Source organism: Tenrec ecaudatus, chromosome 14 (genome assembly GCF_050624435.1).
Source record: "Tenrec ecaudatus isolate mTenEca1 chromosome 14, mTenEca1.hap1, whole genome shotgun sequence".
NCBI classification, from domain to species: domain Eukaryota; kingdom Metazoa; phylum Chordata; class Mammalia; order Afrosoricida; family Tenrecidae; genus Tenrec; species Tenrec ecaudatus.
In genome coordinates, this window is record NC_134543.1 from 95327180 (window position 1) to 95346726 (window position 19547).

A 19547-nucleotide genomic window follows, 5' to 3' on the forward strand; every position below is an offset into this window, starting at 1 on the left:
CCACTCCCCCCTCACTACCATTTTGGGTCCCATGTTGTTCCCTTGTCCCTGTGTTTGTTAACACCACTTCCTTACCCTCCCCCACCCCAAGTCTCCCCCCCACCGCCCCCTCCCCCCAACTGTCAGTCCCATTGTTTTTCCTCCAGATAGTTCATCCAGCCTGTCCTATTCAGACAGACCTGTGGAGACACTAACATGCACGAAAACAAGACAGAGGAAAACAAAGCAACAGTATACAACCAGACAACAAAACCAAACCACTGACAAAGAACAAAACAAAACACTTCACAAATGAAAAGCTTGTAGTTCAAGGATATTTTCTAAGTTGCTTTTCCTTTTCTCTGGTGGGATGTGAATTGTTTATATATTGATTTACACAAGTAGTAACATTTTAGCAAGTCTATGGATATGTGCGAAAAGTTACTGAGTAGCCTTGATTTAGCTAGCCAAAAAGTGATACTGTGGCACTGTGATACTGTAACTTTTCAGTATCTTTCAGTAAGAACTATCCCACAGTGAAGTTCCCAAAACCCTGAGTGTTCATTTTAGGTTGAGTTGTATTTATTACCTAATAAGGAATTAAAGTAAAATTTGTCTAACCTTTATGCACAATGCTTTGATTATTTTTAACTTTTTTTGAGTCTTAAACCAGTGCATCTTCAAGTAGAATATTTGGGTATTTAGAATTTATAAAGAAGAAGTTAATAATCATTCATCCATACTAAGAGATACCTGCTGTTAATGTTTTGGCAGCTTTTGCCCAGGTTTCTCTTTCTTCTCTGCATGTTGTATAAAAACATAACTTCTTAAAGATACTATGAAGATCATGCATTTTAAATGCAGTCTGTTTTTAAAACTTGCCATTTAGATTCTGGTTTTGGCAGGTCTTTTGTGGATGTGGATGGGGCCAGAAATTAAGTAATGTTGTCCATCAAATTGAAATCGACATAGATTGACTTCAGAGCCTTTTTCCATCATTATTGTCTTGGTGTAGCCATAATACAATTTAACTAGTCACATAATGTTAAACATTCGATTCATTCCTCTTTGGACCTTCATGTAAATTTTTGTTTGTACCTTGAAGTGTGTTCTTGGGGAGTTTTTATTTCTTTTTTTCTTATAAATCACTTTATTGGGGGCTCGTACAATTCTTATCACAATCCACACATCCACCCATGGTGTCAAGCACATTTGTACTTAGGGAGTTTTTCTAGAAAAAGATTGACGACTTAGGAATTATGATAAAAATTTAATATAGATATTGCTATGTAACTATTGATTATTAGCTCAAATTTAGATATATATACACAATAAAGTCTTTGAAAATGACTCTTTCTACATCAAGTCCAAATAACTTTTAATTTAAAAAGTAGTTTTTCTACAGTGATCCAGGGCAAAAGTTACTGTTCTTTTTTTGTCAGCCATATCTTTGCACATAACTCACATTTTTTTCATATTTCTCATCCCTGATTCTATATCATTATAATTTTTAGACAAACATCATATAGCAAATGGCAAATTAAAAACTCTAGGGCTATTTTATTCTTCTACTTAAGCCAATCAAAACTAGCCAAAAGAGTTGTACAAAATGAGACATAATTGTGGCCAAGTCCAGGTGAGTTGCAACTTGAAGCACTAAACAACAATGTTAATAGTTACTTTGTTGAACTTATTAGAATTGTGGATAATATTTCTCTTATTCTGGTTTGTAAGTTTGTATATCATTTAATTAGTAAAAGGAACAATTGTTTTGTTAGTATTTTATAAGCAGAGTTATAAAAGTAAAATGGGAGGTATATAAAACAAAAATTTTAATGTTCTTTCACTTAATAAACCAATAGTAGAATTATGTGTAACTTCCCATGTTGGACATGACTCAGCAGCACATTTTAAACCTGTGATTTTTGATACTGCAACTATAGGAATAAAGTTCTTGAGCATTGTGTAGACGTCATTGCTTTTTTCCTTGATTGTAGACAATACAGTATAAAAGGATTTGCAAAACAACACTAAGTTTATCGTGACGTAGAATTAATACTAGGAAAGGGGCAGAGGAAGGTGGGAAGCAGCCTGTGCATTTTCTCCACAGCTGCCCTCTGCTTATGTTCTGGTGGGGAGCTACAGCTGGAATTATCTTATTACTTCCCCAATATCCTTCGTCCTTTGCACTCAGAAATGTTAGAATAGTCTGGAAAAAGGAAAAGTTAAGCAATCTCTTAGCAACCATAGGAGGATAATTATTATACCAGCCACAGAGAGTAAATCAGATTTCCGTTACACAATAAATATTGGAGTGGTTACTTTATAGATAATACAGATGAGCCTATTGCCACACAATACTGAACTCACTGAGTGTGTGTGGTATGAAACTACTTTAGAAAGTTTTTTAAAGCTAGAGATCATAGAAATGTATATGTAGTCTCTATGAATTTCATATATGGAACTTTCTCTTGTGGAGGGTTTTGTGATATTCCATCACATAATTTTAGCCATATTTCCATAGTAATTGTTGCTTTTCAGGGATTATATATTATTCAGTTGTATCCAAATTTAAAGGGTGTTTTGGTTGTTATTTTCTCAAATTACACAAATTCTGCAAATAGACTTTTTGGAAGTGGCAGTGAAATATTTTTTCTCATTAGATGGGCAAATGAGTGAATATATGGCTCGTGTGGGCTGAAACATGAGGAAGGGATCATTCTGTCACCTGTTGTTACAGAATACAGACTTACTAGCGGTAGCTTGGTAACATAATTGAACATATACTTCACTTTTCATGGATTCTCTATATGGGAGCTAATCCAACAAGAATACTGCAAATGCACGAAAATAACCTGCTTAAGGAGTCACATTGCAATGTATGCAACAAAAAGTTGGAAACGATCTAAATGCTCGTTATACCGGATTGACTGAGTAATTTTTAAAGTCAATTGAATTGTGTCCCCTTGAAAGTTACATTCACATTGCAACCTCTGTACCTGTGAATGGGACTAGAACCCTGTTTGAAAAGAGGGTTTTTCTTTTGTCAGAGTCAAACCCAACCCAACTCCAGCCACCGCCTCTGAGCGATTCTGACTCTGGACTCGCATCAACCCTGTAGGACAGTAAAACAGCCCCATGAAATTTCCCCATAAAATATATATATATATACATTTTAAAAGAAGAGTGAATGTGGTCTTGTATATAACTGTGTTTGTTTCCCTGACTAACCCTTTCCCTCTCCCCTCCACCGCCTACTAATTTTTATATTGACAAATATAAACATCGGACTTCTGCAGATATTTCAAAACATAAGATTGATCTTTAATTTTTTTTCAGGGGCAGGATAGGTTTACTTCCAGCCATTTCTGTGCTTGCCATACTGCCTGGCACAGATGTCAATCCCTAGATCTCTGTCCCCAGGTCCCAGCGTTCTTAGAAGTCAATCCATGTATTCTTTGTCAATTACAAGCTATAAGATTCCCCAGTCAAACCAACACCTCAAGAGTGGTTTATCACTCAGGAAAAACCTAAAGTATTTTTCAACTAAAAGAAAATTTAACAGTTAATTCAAAGCAAGAAACCAAACCAAACTCACTGCCATCAAGTTGATTCCAACTCAGCAACCGTGAATATAGGGATTTCAAGGCTGCAAACCTCTGGAAGCATACACTTTCACCTTTGTCTCATGAGGCAGCGATGGGGTTAAACCACTGACCTCGGCAGTTTGCAGCCCAACCAGGACTCCTCCTTAGGGGTCATCAGTTACTTTGGGGGGAAGCAAATCCTGTAAGTAATTCCCTCATCCCCAGCAAAGGGATGGGGAGCTACAAAGAGCCAACTCAGTTGTTCCAAGGACCCTAAAGCTTTTTCCATCCTAACTATGTTTCAGAAGTAGCCAGAATGTGTGAAGATTTTTTTTTAATTTTTGTTATGATTACATTTCAAAAATGGTTGTTCCAGATTTTACTCTTGTGTATACAGAATTAGCAGTAAATGAAAGTTGCATTTTCCGTATCACTGTTTTTTAAAAGTTTCAGAATTGTTACTATATATTCTCACAATTCTTGGATAGTATCTCCCTTATTGTCCACTCAGATTTCAAGTGATGATTTATTTAAAAATAACTTCAAGATGAGTATTTTAACCCATATCAAACAATTGTAAGTTGCTTGAGTTTCTTTATTAGCTAAAACCCATTTTTGGTATGTAATTATAAATTATAGTAAATTAATTCTATCTATTTTGGGAAACATTTTAAAATTGAACGAGGTCATCTGTTACCCAACTGTTACATATATTTTCATTTGCTTACTAGTGAAACTAAACATGTTTTGGGATTGTTTCCCTAAAAAATAGATGTCATTATTTTTTTTTTTTTAACAATTTATTGGGGCTGATACAATTCTTTTCACAGTTCATACATATACATACATCAACTGTATAAAGCACATCTGTACAGTCTTTGCCCTTATCATTTTTTTCTCTTTTCTTCTTTTACATTTTATTAGGGACTCCAACAACTCTTACCACAATCCATACATTCCCTGCCCCAATCATTCTCAAGGCATTTGCTCTCCACTTAAGCCCCTTGCATCAGGTCCTCTTTTTTTTCCCCCCCTCCCTCCCCTTTCCCCCCTCCCTCAAGATGTCATTATTTTTAATCAAAAATGACTGTGGTGCTATTTAATTTATGGAATAAATTAATAAGTTAATAAATTAATAAGTCAGTACCGTAAAATAGTGTTATATTACCATTTTGTTTGTCCAAATAAATTGTAACGTAAGTTTTATGATTTCTCCCCTTATTTAAAAAATTAATATTTTATGAAAATGTATACAGCAAAATATATTAAATAATCTGTATACATTATAGTTCAGTGGTATTGGTTATATTTTTTGTGTGACAATTTTGCTATTACTGCTGAAATTGTTCCCCTTTAATTTAGAATCACACACACATATAAACAAAAACACCCCATCTTCTCTATTCTGTAGATTGTCGATTTGCTCTCATATACTTAATCTTTTAAGAGAACACAAATATAAAGCGCCATTCTACTTGATCTAATTTAGACCAGTTGTTTGGTCAAGATTATACACAGAAAGCAATGTTCTTTGATTCGTTAAATGGATGGGATAGGTAGGAAAAGAGAATCGTCACCTTTTGGATATTAGATCCTTGTTATTTTTGATGATGGTAAAAGCAATATCCAATATGAAATATGTACAACTTCACTAAGGCAAATGAAGTCACTAAGAATTACAGAAATGTAAGGGACAATTTCGGTAAATTGATGGAACATACACAGCTTTATAACAGCAGTGACAACAACCAGAAAATATGTGCGAGCATCCAACAATTGAATGTATCTACATAGACAGATAAAGAACATGTATGTGTATTGGAAGGCATATACGAGAATATGTAAGTGCATGTATGGGTATATCTGTAGGCATTTGTATATCATGTTTGACTGTGGCATATGTATCAGTCACATGGGGGAGTACAGTTACGGAGATTTCCTGAACAAATCTAAGACCTCAAGGGATTGGTTTACTGGGCTGATTAACAGGCTTGGAACCTGGTCTTGGGCAACAACTCAGTCAACGGTCATAACGCATCCTAATGAGAGTGCTCTCCATTCTGGTTTGCCGACTAGCATGTGGGGGCCGAAAAGCTTATGAGCAGCCATCAATAATAAAACACTCTTGGTCTCTTATCTGAAGCCAGAGGATGAAGGAAACAGATTCAAAGAAGAAACTAATCCATGGGACTAATAGCCTTTTCTAGCCCAAGACCAGGAGAAATGGTGGCCAGTTAACATAACAAACGGTTCTGACTCGGGATACGGTAGAGGGTTCTGGATAGGATAAGAGGAAAAAGTTGGACACATTTTGAAGTCCTAAAAATGGCTAAACTTAACTTTTTAAGTCAGAGATTTAGAGGAACACCCGAGACTATTGCCCTCAGACACCCCTTTGAACTTAGAACTGAAGCTATCCTAGGAGGTTCTCTTTCAGCCAGATAGCAAGATTAGCTTGTAAATATCACCCGTGAATTAATGTGTCTCTTAAACCAGTGGGTCTCAACCTTCCTAATACTGTGACTCATTAATACAGTCCCTTATGGTGGTGACCCCCGCCCCCAACTATAAAGTTATTTTTGTTGCTATTTCATCACTATAATTTTACTACTGTTATGAATCAGGCAACCCCTGTGAAAAGGTCATTCAACTCCCCAAGGGGTCACGACCCACAGGGTGAGAACCACTGCCTTAAACAATCAACTATCTGAGATCAGTAAGTCAAACAAGCTCACTCACTTCCATGGAGTCAGTGCTGCCTCAGCGTTCCCCTGTGGGCTTTGGAGCCTGCAGCTCCTGTAGGTCAGCATATACCCCATAACAAGATAAGGCAAGAAGGACAGACAAGCTAGATCAGTTAGAACAAGTCATGGAAATAATGAGGATGCGGACACATTGTGAAAATGATAACCAATGTCATTGAATAACTTGTGTAAAAAGTTAATTCGGGAAAAAAATTATGTGGGAACCTATTTGTGTGCACGTTCATCTACAACATTGTTTTAAAGCAAAGACCACCTAGACAGTAGTTTTGTGGTTTGGGCCAGTCTTGGGGTATCCCGTAAATCTGTAATCTTTATGGATTTGGAATTTCATTCCACATTTTTCTCCTCTTTCATTGGGATCCATCTCTCCTGGCCATGATCAGAATGTTCAGGAATGGTAGTGGGGCACCATGGGGTTCTTCTGGTCCGTGACACAACCAGTAGTGATTCGTGCAATCAATTAGTCTCTTCTCCAATCTCTCAGGATCCCCTCTCTCTGTTGTACTCAGTGGGTAGAGACCAGATGATATATCCTGAATGGCCACTTGAAAGCTTTCAAGACCCCAGACATAGCTCACCAAATATGGAGCTATAACAAGAACTCTAAAAATAGTTATGTGCTAATTGGCTAGATTATTCCTCAAAACTATACCCCTACACTTTTGAACCAAGAAAAATGTTACACTCTTAATTGGATGAAACAATCTAACCTAGATTCTTTATCTCAGTCATTTTTAACAATGCGTGTTTTGTAGTTTACTTATGTTTGAGTTGTTTAGATTTTTAAATCTCTGGGTCAGATATATTTCTTGATTAAAAAAAATAAAATGATCCCAGTTTTGTACATGTGTTTTTGAAAGAATATTTGCTGGCTATAGATGTTTGGTCCACTTCCCAGGAATTTAATATCTATCAATTGTTAGCACATGGGACTACTGTTACAAAAATTACCTGAAAGTAGCAGTTAGCTAGTTTTGACATATTTAATTTTAAAGAACACAATCCCAGATATGTATTTTTAAAGTTTAATTTTTAATCCCCCCCCTTAAAAAATAACAACTATTTGCTTTCAGAGAAATTTCACATCTTTTACCATCTTACTAAATCCTTGCAGACATTACGATTTGTAAATTGAGAAAATTAGTGCCGGAATTACTAAGTGCCACAAACCTATATGGTATCGCAGAGCAAGGATAGAACTTTAATATTTCTATTTATAAATTTAAAATATCTTGGTCATTTAGTGTTATCGGTTAATTTTACCAATTTTATGAGCGAGATCTTTTAATTCCACCTTAATCTCTTGCATATAAATTGAGTCCTAAGTATTTCTCTTCTAAGTAATTAGCAATCCAGACTGATTTATTAATTCTCCAAAGTCATGGACTGTTGTCTTTCTCCTTTGGATCCTCTATATAATACTTGGTACATATTCAGTGATTCGTTAAATACTAATTGAGTACAGAATATTAAATTTGTTGTTCAGTTGCTGATGTGGCTTTATTCTGACGACTGGGTGATATTCCCATTAGGTACCTGAAGAGGATACTTCCAGCTCTCTAGTGAAAGACCACTTTTTCCAGCAAGACACAGTTGTCACCAGTGAGCCTTATAGAAGCTCAAATATAAGACCTTCTCCATTCGAAGATCTGAATGCCAGAAGAGCCTACTTGCAAAGCCAGGTCAATCAGGTGAGAAGATAAACATTTTTCAGGCTGTTAATAAAATGTCTGAAAATGGAATGTGTTATAGGTCATTAAGACAGTAAAGTCTTATATAGATGTAATGGTCGGGCCAGAAATTTGAATTTAAACATTCTGGTGGCAAAGGGGAATATATTATTTCTAATCTCATTTATCTAAGAAGGAAAGCATTCTAGCCTCTTGGTAACAAAAAGTTTACCTAGCATTATTGTATAAAAGTCATACTCAATTAAAGGTGAAAGACATTTTTAGCAAACATACCTATTATATAATAAACACACATTTCACAAGGTTATTGCCTGTAGCATACCTCAGAAACTGAAATTGTACTCCTAAATCAATTCAGTGAAGACATTTTCACTGGGATTAAATGTTCAGACTGAATATATCCAAGTTAATCTAAAATGAAATCTTGATTTCAGTACATAACTCTTATCAGAAGACAGTTCTTGACCCGCATTCTCTTAGTGATGGTAGCCTTACTGTTACTTTGTGAACTGAAATCACACCCATCATTTGACAACAAAAGGCCAATCAAAATGATGGTAAACAATTTTTTAAATATATCATTCTTCATAGGTGGTAAATAAAAGATGCATTACAATTCCATAGCATACTGGCTATGCCTTATAGCCCACCTGGGTCCTACTTAAAATTTGACCTGAAGATCTCAAACATGCAGTTTGCGTGGTAAGAAATTTTCATAAGCGAGAACTGTATGCAAAAGCATTCCATTCGACAAATTAGTCACATGAGTTGTGTCTCACTCTGTGCATAGAATTGCGGATATCTAGGGAAACAACCAGTGGTTTCTGTACAGAGTTCTGCTCTGAAGGTGAGGTAGTGGTGCTGTGGGAACACAAGAAGGCGCGCACCGAATTTACTCTGAAAAGATAGAGGATTGCCTCAACTGTGCAAAATGAGGGAAGTGTTAGCCTATTGAAGAGTACGTGATGAGATTGGAATATCAAAGTTGTTTGTTTTCTTCGTCTGGACAGCCAGTTGATGCAGTGCCATCTATTGAAAAGCCCAGGCTTTCTGAAACCACTGCGTTGCAGTTTCAGTTTTGTCAGGTGACTAGATAGTTGAGGCTGTTTCTGGTCTCTGTTGTGTTCTCTTGGCGTCTGTGTTTATTTTCATACCAGCGCCACACAATTTCAGTTGTTAGAGTTTTGTATTAAATCTAGGCCTGATACTTAAGTCCTCCAAATTTATGCTTCTTGATTTTTGTTCTTAACCTAGTTAAGATTGTTCTCTGTGGTTATGAAAGAGATGAGCACATCATTTCCCTTTCTTGTACTATCATCAAGTACTATTATGAAGGTTATGTTAGTTTCAGAAAATAAGTTAGGCACTGTTTCTTTTATGTTAGTTTGTGGAAGATGTTAAGATTGTTATTTCTTAATGTTTGGTAGAATTCTATGCACCTGGGTCTGCAATTTCTTTTGTGAGACGGTTTTTTTATTAGATTCCATTTCTTTAGAAGGCATAATACTTTTCAGGCTTTCTAATTCTTTTGTGTCTACTATGACAGGTTGTGTTTTGAAGGATTTTGTCTATTTCGGTTAGGTATTTTAATTTATGGAATAATGATGAGCTTTTCCCATTTTTCTATTTTGATATTAGAGTTCTGTGCCTTTTTTATTCTTCTTAGTGATTTATCAGTGTTATTAGCCTTTTCAGTCACTTCACTAGGGACTTTTTGCTCCTCTTGATTTTTAGTTTATTGGATTCTGCTATTTTTCTATGATTCTTCCTTGGAATTTCACTTTTAGCTTCTTGAGGTAGATGCTTAGATCCTTGGGTTTTTGTGTAAGTAACCACTTTCCTGAATTCCAGAACACTTTTACCACCCTAAAGAGAAAACTCATTTCCATTCACCCTGGCCCCAGCCCCTGCTACCTTGTATGTACTTTCTGTGTCTGCTTTCTGGAAATTTCCTATAAATGGATCAGATCATGTGTGACCTGTTGTTTGTGACTTCCTTTATCTTTACTTAGCATAGTATTAATCAATGTTCTTCCATGTGGCATGACATTCCTACTTATGGTTCAATAATATTCTATTATATAGGTATACTGCAGTTTGCATATTCCCTAGTTGATGGACATTGGGGTTACTTTTTAAACTAAATTTTGCATATATAAGACCTTTAAATTTTGGGGGGGAGATTAGTGCCTTTATCCTCATTGTTTTACGGTGTTGCTTTAAAAGGGTAACTCAAATTGTGCTTTTTAATACTAGGCTTGAAGTATGTTCAAAGTACACTGTTGGTGTTTCTTAAAGTAGGTGATACTGCCCCCTGGGGGGCACTGGAACAATCCAGGAGGTGCTGCAAATCCAGATGTGTGCCTACACTTACCCTGCCTGCAGGACGGGCAATATAGTACAAAAGTTTTAACTGCCACAGTGGAATCTGAGTAATATTTTTTTTTCTTTTGTCCTGCAACAAATGTGGTAGGCCAAAAAAAATTGGGTACCTAAAGTCTGTTGTTTGATTAAATATAAAAAAATGCATTATTTTTTTTACTTCAGTAGAAATTGTTCCTATTTTAGATAACATTCAGTCAGCCAGACCTAGACATTCAGAGCAGAGGTATGGAATATACTCAACGGCAAATATCCAAGGAATGTGGAAACGTAAAGCCCCCAAACAAGGTAAGCAATCCCATTTCTTCTGATAATGATTTTAACTGATTGATATTTGGTGAAGTTTCAATCCTTCTAATTCTCCATATGCTGAATTCTAGTAGAAAATCTTCCACTGTAGACACTTGCTAGGCATATACTTACGGAGCCATATAATTTAGACTAACAGTTAAAATGTTTTTATTTAGTGTATATTATTAATAATCCGATGATGGGCTGGGGTTTCAACTTTTGAACATGCTAAATCTTCTGAAATAAAATTGCTTTAAGTATTTCGATGCTCCATTAATTAATAGAATTTTTATATGTGAGAGAAATAAAAATTGTTAGTGTTAGCTCTGTCGTGACTCTGGATTGAATTTAGGTTAATTTCACTGCTTTAGATAGAGCCTGTAGGACTTGAATGTTTTTAATTTACTAGATTACATCCATCACCTCACTTCTTACCCAAACCTGGAATTTATATTAACCGGATCCTGCAGGTCTGAAATAGAAATTCACTCCAGCATGAATCAGTTGCTTACTAATTGCATCAGGGATAGGAGTGGAGGATGTGATCCGGAGCTGTATTTTTTTTTTTGACTGGGGCTATATTCATAAAAGACTTGGTTTGGGGGAGAGGAGGGGTTGGTGGTGGTGGTGGTGGGTGGGTGGGGGTGTGTGTGTGTGGGGGGGTGTTCGTTCATTTTGAGGACCTTCCCACATCCCAGGAAACAAACCCACTGCTGTCCAGTCCCTGCTGACTCATGGTAACCCTAGAAGGGCTTCTGAGACTGTTATACTTAGGAGAGCAGACAGCCTCATCTTTCCCCCGTGGAGCAGCTGATGGGTTTGCCCCGCCGGTCTTGCAGTTAGGCACTATCCAAAGCGCACCCAGGAGGGCCGCCAAGGGCTTTCCGCCTTGACTGTCCATATCGTCAGGTTACACAAGCATGTCTGCCCTTATTGCAGTTTCTCATCTCTCCTTCATAGGTTCCGTTGAAATCCATCAGACATGTCAGCTTTCAAGATGAGGATGAGATCGTCAGGATCAACCCTCGCGATATCTTAATACGTCGCTATGCAGACTACAGGCATCCTGATATGTGGAAAAATGACTTGGAGAGAGATGATAATGACTCCAATATTCAGTTTTCAAAACCAGACAATAAAAAATCTGATTATCTGTACTCATGTGAGGATGAGACTAAGTTAAGTTCACTCAAAAACTCTGTGGTATTTAAGACACAGCCCTCCTCATTAAAATTTAAGAAGTCAAAACGAAGAAAAGAGGATGGTGAACGTTCTCGCTGCGTCTACTGCCAGGAAAGGTTTAATCATGAAGAAAATGGCAGAGGGAAATGTCAGGATGCACCAGACCCTATTAAAAGATGCATATATCAAGTTAGTTGCATGCTCTGTGCAGAGAGCATGCTCTATCATTGTATGTCAGACTCGGAGGGAGATTTTTCTGACCCCTGTTCTTGTGACACTAGCGATGACAAGTTCTGCTTGCGATGGCTGGCCCTGGTAGCTCTGTCTTTCATTGTACCGTGTATGTGCTGCTATGTCCCTCTGAGAACGTGCCATCGCTGTGGGGAGGCATGTGGGTGCTGTGGCGGGAAGCACAAAGCTGCTGGATGAAAACGATCCAGTGCCAAGATGAGCTTACAATCTTTGTTTCCAGGAATTAGCTAGCTCGGATTTGTGGAAGCTTTTGGCAGGCAATGTCGAATCTTGCCTGGTATCTATGGGCCCACACGTGGAAGAAGCAGAACTCGGCGGTTCTTGGCATTTCACAGATGCTCGCCATGCCTAACTTTTCCCTTCGGTGCATGGCATGTTTTGTTACAGGTTGTAACAAGGATTCGCAAAAAGGAAACCATTTCTGGTAACTGACTAGAAAAAGTGAGCGTACACATGATGCAACTAAAAGGATTTAAATTTTGTATATTTATGCATTTGGTGATGGGACTTTCAAAGATCTGAATTCATTAGGACATGACCTAAAAGTGTACTAGGGAACAGTTGATTTCAGTCTAAGAAAAGTTAACACTTGGAAATTTTAAGAAGTAAAACAAGTACAACTAATTCATTAATTAGTTGGGTTTTTGGGGAAGCAATTTTATGTATAAATAACAAATATTTATATTTAACTAAATGTAAGGTACGATTACATATTAAACTTTTCTTCCCCTTCCTAGTTCTAAAGTAGATATATGTATGTATATCTACTGTCACATTCCATTATATTTTGAATATTTAACTCATTTAGTTAATTTTTTTTTCCTTTATGTGAGTGATTTGATCTTTTTTTTCATCCTCATTTCCTAATGGCTACAATTTATAGTTAGTTATATCTGTACATTCTGGTAATCTAAAAACCTTAAAAATTATTCTAATAGCCTTGAGTGACCAACTTTTTTTAAAGCACAGATGTAATTGTCTAATGTTCTGATGGGAATGTAACACTTATTTTTATATAAAAAAAGAGACTGAGTAAACATTATAGAAAAAAGTGGGGTTTTTGGTTGTTTTTGTGGTATTCAACCAGCAAGTTGTTTTCTTTCAGAGTTTCCTCCTTCAAAACATTTTCTTGCATTTACAACTATTTTCCAAGAGAAAAGGTGTAACTGGATAGTTCGTTGCAAACTCTATCCTGGGTCTTCCATCCCTCATTGTGCTGTACCAGGATATGTTCGGCTGTGCTACTAATTTTTTTAGCTTAATCTTCATATAACAATATAACTTTTCTCAGTTGCATTTTATTTAACTGACCAAAAGCAAAATTATTTTATGTTAAAATATGTTTTAAATTCTCCGAAGAGCATATGTAGTCCAACATTGTGAATGAGATATCTTGTACATAAAAATTTATTTCTTCTGCAGAGCATTGTATTACTGGATGTTTAATTTACAAAGTAGTTGGGTAAATTTTCCAACTGTTCAGAGTACTTCAGGGTCAAATTGTCTTGTCGTCGTCGTTGCTGTTACATTAAAACTCTAACAAAGGAAGGGGTTCTTTGAGAACATTCCCTCAGAGGAAGATAGTAGTTAAGAAGTGTGCCTTTTTCTGATGGCCTCCACTTTCAGAAGTGATGAAAATTAAATCACACTACCATTTAAAAGCTCGTTTTCTATGCAAGTTTTTAAATGTCATTTATGTATCTTTCTTTTTACATACATATCACATTTGTGTTAGCCGTCTTTTGTCTCAGACCAAACTGAACAATGTATATAACACTATCTGTCTGTAAAATACTTTTTTTTAAGAAAGCATTTATATTTATATATGACAGCTTGAACTGACAACATTGTGTATATAGATCATCTTGAAGTATTATTTCACATTGAAAAGAAGAAAAATATATTGATAACTATAGATGTTATGAAGAAGAGGTTATTTCTAGTTTTGTATTAAAAATCAATTGGATGAACTAAATCCAAAACATGACACTGTAGCAGCCGTTTTAAGTCTTATTTTTCCTGTTTATATATTTGAACGCTGCTGCACCAGATGATCTTCCTCTCTGAAGTTTTCAGCTAAACTTGGTTTCTAGAATAGACTGTTAAACTTTCAAAAATCCTTTCTATTGGTCAAATGGAAATACTGTTTTTCTTGTGAACGAATTTTCATATTTGTAAGTGCTGAGTCTCTAATTCAGGTTTGAGCAAGGTGTGAATAACTGAAGAAAATAACTTGCTGGCTGTATAGGAAAACGCTGTGGAAATAAACTGTGTGCATATGTCTGGGAAGAACAAATTTAATCATTTCTTCTTTTAAGCACTAATCAGTATAGTGCAACTCCTGGTCCTGTACTGTATTTTATATGCAACATATATGCTTTAATATTTTAATGTTTGTGCATTAATATTTTCAATTTGTTTAACCACTTTGCTGCTAAGATTTTGCCGTCCCATCCCCATTTTCCTTTACGATTTTAAACAAGTTTCTTCATTAAAAAATTAAGCTGATGAAATGATTTCTATTTCATCTTGGATCTTTATAGTTAACAAACCATTTTCCAAATCAATCTAAAACACTAATTGATGTCATCTGACTCCCTGTGTAGAAATTTTTTCTTAAGTAACTTAGAATCCTTAGGTGAAAACAGATGCTCGCATTTTTAAACACGTCAGCAGGTACATTCTGGAACATCTTGTTTTCCATACAGATGTGACACTGCCAATTGGCTTCTCCTTAACCTTTCTCCTCATTTTTTTCAATCTGGTAGTAGTAGCAAATGGCTAAATAAAAATGCTTAAGTAACAGTGAATATTCGAAATGAATTCATCTAGTTGATAAGAAAGACTGGTCTGGTCTGATGAGCTTGTATTCAAAATTGATAGCTCTTCACTGATGGTTCTGACTTGATTTCTGAAGAAATGAGGTCTGATTCATCAGCACCATCTACTGGATGCATGGTTTACAGACCAGAGGCAGAGATGGAAATCGGTATCAAACAGGGCTCATCACTACCAATAAAATATTATGAAAACGGGGGCTCCTCCTGGGGGCCAGGAGTCAGAAGGATCTCAGCAGGATGTGGAGTGACTCTTTTTCCTAAGCTGTGCTGGTTCAGTGATTTTAAAGCACTTTGTTCTTACATATCCTGTTTTAAAAGGATATATAGGTGTTTAGAACTGGCAATCAAATTTAACGGATGTGCTGAAGCAGTTAGAGCCAGTTCTCGCCACGCACTCCCTCCCCCTTTATGTCAAAAGTCATTACGAGAATTCTATTGCTTTTCCTCCCGTTAACAGGGAGAATGTTTTGAATAAGCAATCTGCTGTATGCCATCGTGACAACTTCAAAAGAAGAACGTGAGCGAGCAAATTTGTGTGTGTGTGTGTGTGTTTCTGAGATGATGTCAGGCCAGAGTTAAAATTAAAGGGAAACACTTGAAACTACCTATTTTCATTGGTTATTCAGCAGGTGCCTAAAAAGAGCTTTTGTAATACAGGCAGTCCCCAGGACCTGAAGGAAATCTATTTTTCCATCACATCTTTATGAATGTGTAGATCAATTGAACAGATGCACATGGTTCTTTGTTTAGCCTTCCTTGGGTGCAAGAAAAGGCTTCCGTGGCCTTCTCATTAATTTCAAAGCTGCATGGCAGCAAGTGAAGGTGAGAGAGAGTGACGGAACATTTATTGAGGGAGGGAGGGTTGGTTCAGTCATTGCCAGATGAGGGAAGTTTGTATTACATTAAAGAGCATGTAGGATTGATTCTTCATCCAGGACTGCCTGTCATACAAATAAATGCATTTACAATTCAAGTGGTAGAGCGTGCCTATCTGATATTTTGGGTAAGTCTTGCAGTTTCTTAGTAATGGTGTGAGTCCCCAGAGCACAGGAAACTTCTACTTTCCCTCTAGATGGGACGGTTCAAAGAACTGTCAGATTTGGCGATTACACTTTGAAATGAATGTCTTAAGAATGCTTCTTTAAAAAAAAAAAAAAAAAAAACTTCGCCCCAAACTCCATTGAGCTCAACATCCAGGTTTTCAGTATCTGGTGAAAACCGCAGGTTACTTACTGTTACTCTCACGCTAGGTTTGATCTTGATGGGTCACATTTCTAAATGTAAGAGAAAGCACTAGAAACTTGCATTACTGTTGCACTAAAAAACTAAAAGGTCTATAAACGATAATAGCACTATACGATCCTTTGCAGTGAATCTTACATAAAAATTTAAGAACTGAAAACAACCCATAACCTGAGGTTATTTCAAGTAAACCAAATAAACAAAAGGGCTTTAAGGTATTAAGGTACTGTTTGCCTAGCAGCCAGGTGGTTATAAAAAAACTTTCATATGCTTTGGTACACTGATAAACGTTTGGCCATTGTTCCTGAAAGCTTCTTAAATTGCTAAGTTGTTAGTTTTGAAATTTTTCAAGAGTAATCTAGTTGAAAACCCTTTGTATTAAAGATACTCGGATTTTTGTGAACATTGCCAGTATATAGTGTCATTTGCTTTCTATTCTTGACCTCAGAAGTGCCTCACTTGTATATTATTTCCATTAAAAGCTTGACTGCATTCTTTCTAATAAGCAATGAAAAATTGTTTAACCCATGTCATAATGTATCTCCTCCTCGATAGTTAACTAGCTTGATAGTTTTGAGTATATAATGTAAATATGCATATATAAGTTTGTTCGATGTTTTTGTTACATCATACCCATGTAATTGGACATACCAGATGATATCATAAGAATTTGTTTTAATGTTTTTCCCCCTGCAATTACCTAATTAAACCTATCATGAAATTTAAAAGAACTTTTTCCTTACTCTTTGAGAGCCTGTCAGGTTATCGTGTGAGGTAATTATTATTGAAGGACAAGGTGGTAGTGCCAGAAAGAAGTTGATCATACTTTTAATTTTCATCCTTTAAAGATATTTTTCCCCAGGGTTCAAGTAAAGTTTATTTTGAATGCCTTCTTAGTTCAAGAACATGTTACCACTAAGTTTGGACTAACTACCTTGAATGATGGCTAGAACATTTTTTAACCTAATACTGATTTTTTTTTTTGGTCAGAGTTTCACTGCCTAGTTTTACAAACAAAACTGAAAAGGCCACCTCACTGCCTCCATGCTGTCAGTTCCACCTCATGGTGACCCTTTAGGTCAGGCAGCACTGCCCCCGTGGACTTCCCCCAACTTCTTCAGGAGGTAGAGTGAGTGCCCTGTCTATCCCACAGAGCAACTTGACAGTTTCAAACCTCCAACCTTCCTATTCGCAGCAGAACACCTACCCGCTTAGCCACCAGGGCTCCTATATTATAAACGATAATTTAGATAAGGAAAATATTTAGGACAATACTTATAAAATAGTATATCTTGTGACCAAAATGCACGAACTTTTAAGAATGCTCCTTAAAGGCAAGGATTTCGAGACTTTGCCTCACGTGCGCTGAACGTGTTCCCAGGAGCAGTGCCTGGAGAAGGGCATCGGGCTGGGTCCAGTGGAGGGAGGGGCAGCGACAGAGGAAGGCCCTCCACCAGCTGATGGCACGGGGGCTGCGACCCTGGGCTCAGACACACAGCAGTTGTGAGCACGGGGCAGGGGCGGGCAGTTTATTGGACAGTTGACTTGGTGGCACCTAATAACAAAAGACCACAATGACGGATTAACTCTGCTTATTTGGGAAGGAACAGTGTATGCCTTTACTGTGAGTTATGAAATGGCTAGTGCTTATTTCTAAGTCTTCTCTCACAAGGCCGGTCCCTTACACTAGACCGCCAACCTTAAGGTGGTGCTTAAAACTCAGGACGCAATAGCCTGGTGGTGGGCCGAGTCCATTAAAACAGCCGTTCTCAGCCGGCTGGTCCAACGACCCTTTTACAGGGGTCCCCTAAGACCACCGGAAAACACATTTCCGATCTTCGGAATCAAGACATCACTCCTCTGTCCGTCTCCAGGCGGGTCCACCCACCTACAAGTACCTGGCTACACCATGCTTCAAGACATTTCATTTCTTTGTCATTAGAAATATTTCACAATATTGAGTTATATGTTGTTTTTGTGATGAATCACTATACTTTAATGATGTTCAATTTGTAACAATGAAAAGACATCCTGCCTATCAGATATTTACATGACAATCCATAACAGTAGCGAGATGACAGTGATGAAGTAGCAATGAAAATTTTACAGTTGGGTCACTACCACATGAGGAACTATGAAAGGGTCTCGGCATGAGGCAGGTTGATGACCGTTGGGAGAAAAGCCACGTCAACCGCTCTTACTGTAGCACCCAGGGCTGATAGGAGTCTGGACTTGGCAGCATCGAACACCACCACCGCTCACATTTTTGTTTTTAATTGGAAGCATTGAAACTTGGGCTTCCGTTGGTATAGTAGGATACACACTCAAGTTCATAGCCAGTGAGATTGTACTTGGGGCCACTGTACCCTGCCCTGCATCACCACACTCAAACGGAGTTGCTAAGAATCAGTGGCAGTGCGTGAAGTTTTAACAACCTTTCATTTTTTATTTATATAACTTTCTACATGATCACCTTTTGTCCTCAAATGTGTTGTCCTCATTTTTACTGAGGAGATTTAAACTTTAAAGGATAAAAATATTCCCAAGATCATTTGAAAAGTAACCAGAATTAGGACCAGATTCTTACTCCCAAGCCCATATTTTTTAGTCACAGTGCAGGGGCCTTTTGCCTTTCTGTTAAGAGAATTTCAGATAAACTTCATAAACAATTGTATTAATGTGTTAAAATTGAATTCTGTTATTTAAATGTGGAGTTATCCGAGAGAATATTTTTCATGATTACCACCTTGTTTCATTTCTGGGCGCCCTCTTCATTTATCCTGCTAAACTTTGATGAGCTGCCAAAATTTGGCATCGGCGATCCTTGCCATTGGGGAGACAATTGAAATGCTTCAAATACAGGATGTTTCAATATTTCATTGATAGTGTTTTCCTCAGGAGAGTCGACGTCTCGAGTGAAGAGGTGGTTTTTTCCAAGGAAGAAAGATACTTGGGCTATTGAAATCCAAGGGTTTTCTCTGAAATGAACGAACTAGCACACACTCCACCCCCTCAAATGATAGGTCTCCAATTGCCGTGGTCTGTAAGTAGTCCACAGTGTGAAACACCATCGCTGTTGTAGTCTCAGGCTACTTATACGTGTCAGAAAGATGCGATTTGGATCACCTTTTCACTCCTAAGTATTGGTTGTGCTCACCTGGAAATAAGTTTGACCCCAAACCAACTGCTCACCTCATACAGAAATAATTAGTGTCACACGGTGCTTAATGAGAATACTCAAACACACACTCGAAGCAGCAGAATGTGGAAAAGCCATGTATATTCGAACCTGTGTCGTCTAAGGATCAACAAAATTCCATGTGGATTTTTGACTGT

The 19547-nt window shown here is 37.1% G+C and overlaps 1 protein-coding gene across 2 annotated transcripts in view; it reads left to right on the plus strand.

Moving 5' to 3' along the window:
• The window catches only part of SPRED1 (sprouty related EVH1 domain containing 1), an 82618-nt gene extending 68845 nt beyond the window's left edge, over window positions 1-13773 (plus strand). For both annotated transcript variants that reach the window (XM_075531904.1, XM_075531905.1), the window contains exons 5-7: window positions 7864-8022; window positions 10591-10692; window positions 11656-13773. In XM_075531904.1, coding sequence (XP_075388019.1) covers window positions 7864-8022; window positions 10591-10692; window positions 11656-12306 — 912 coding nt within the window. In that variant the 3' untranslated portion in view covers window positions 12307-13773. The remainder of the gene's footprint in view (window positions 1-7863; window positions 8023-10590; window positions 10693-11655) is intronic.
• Window positions 13774-19547: the final 5774 nt, after the last annotated feature.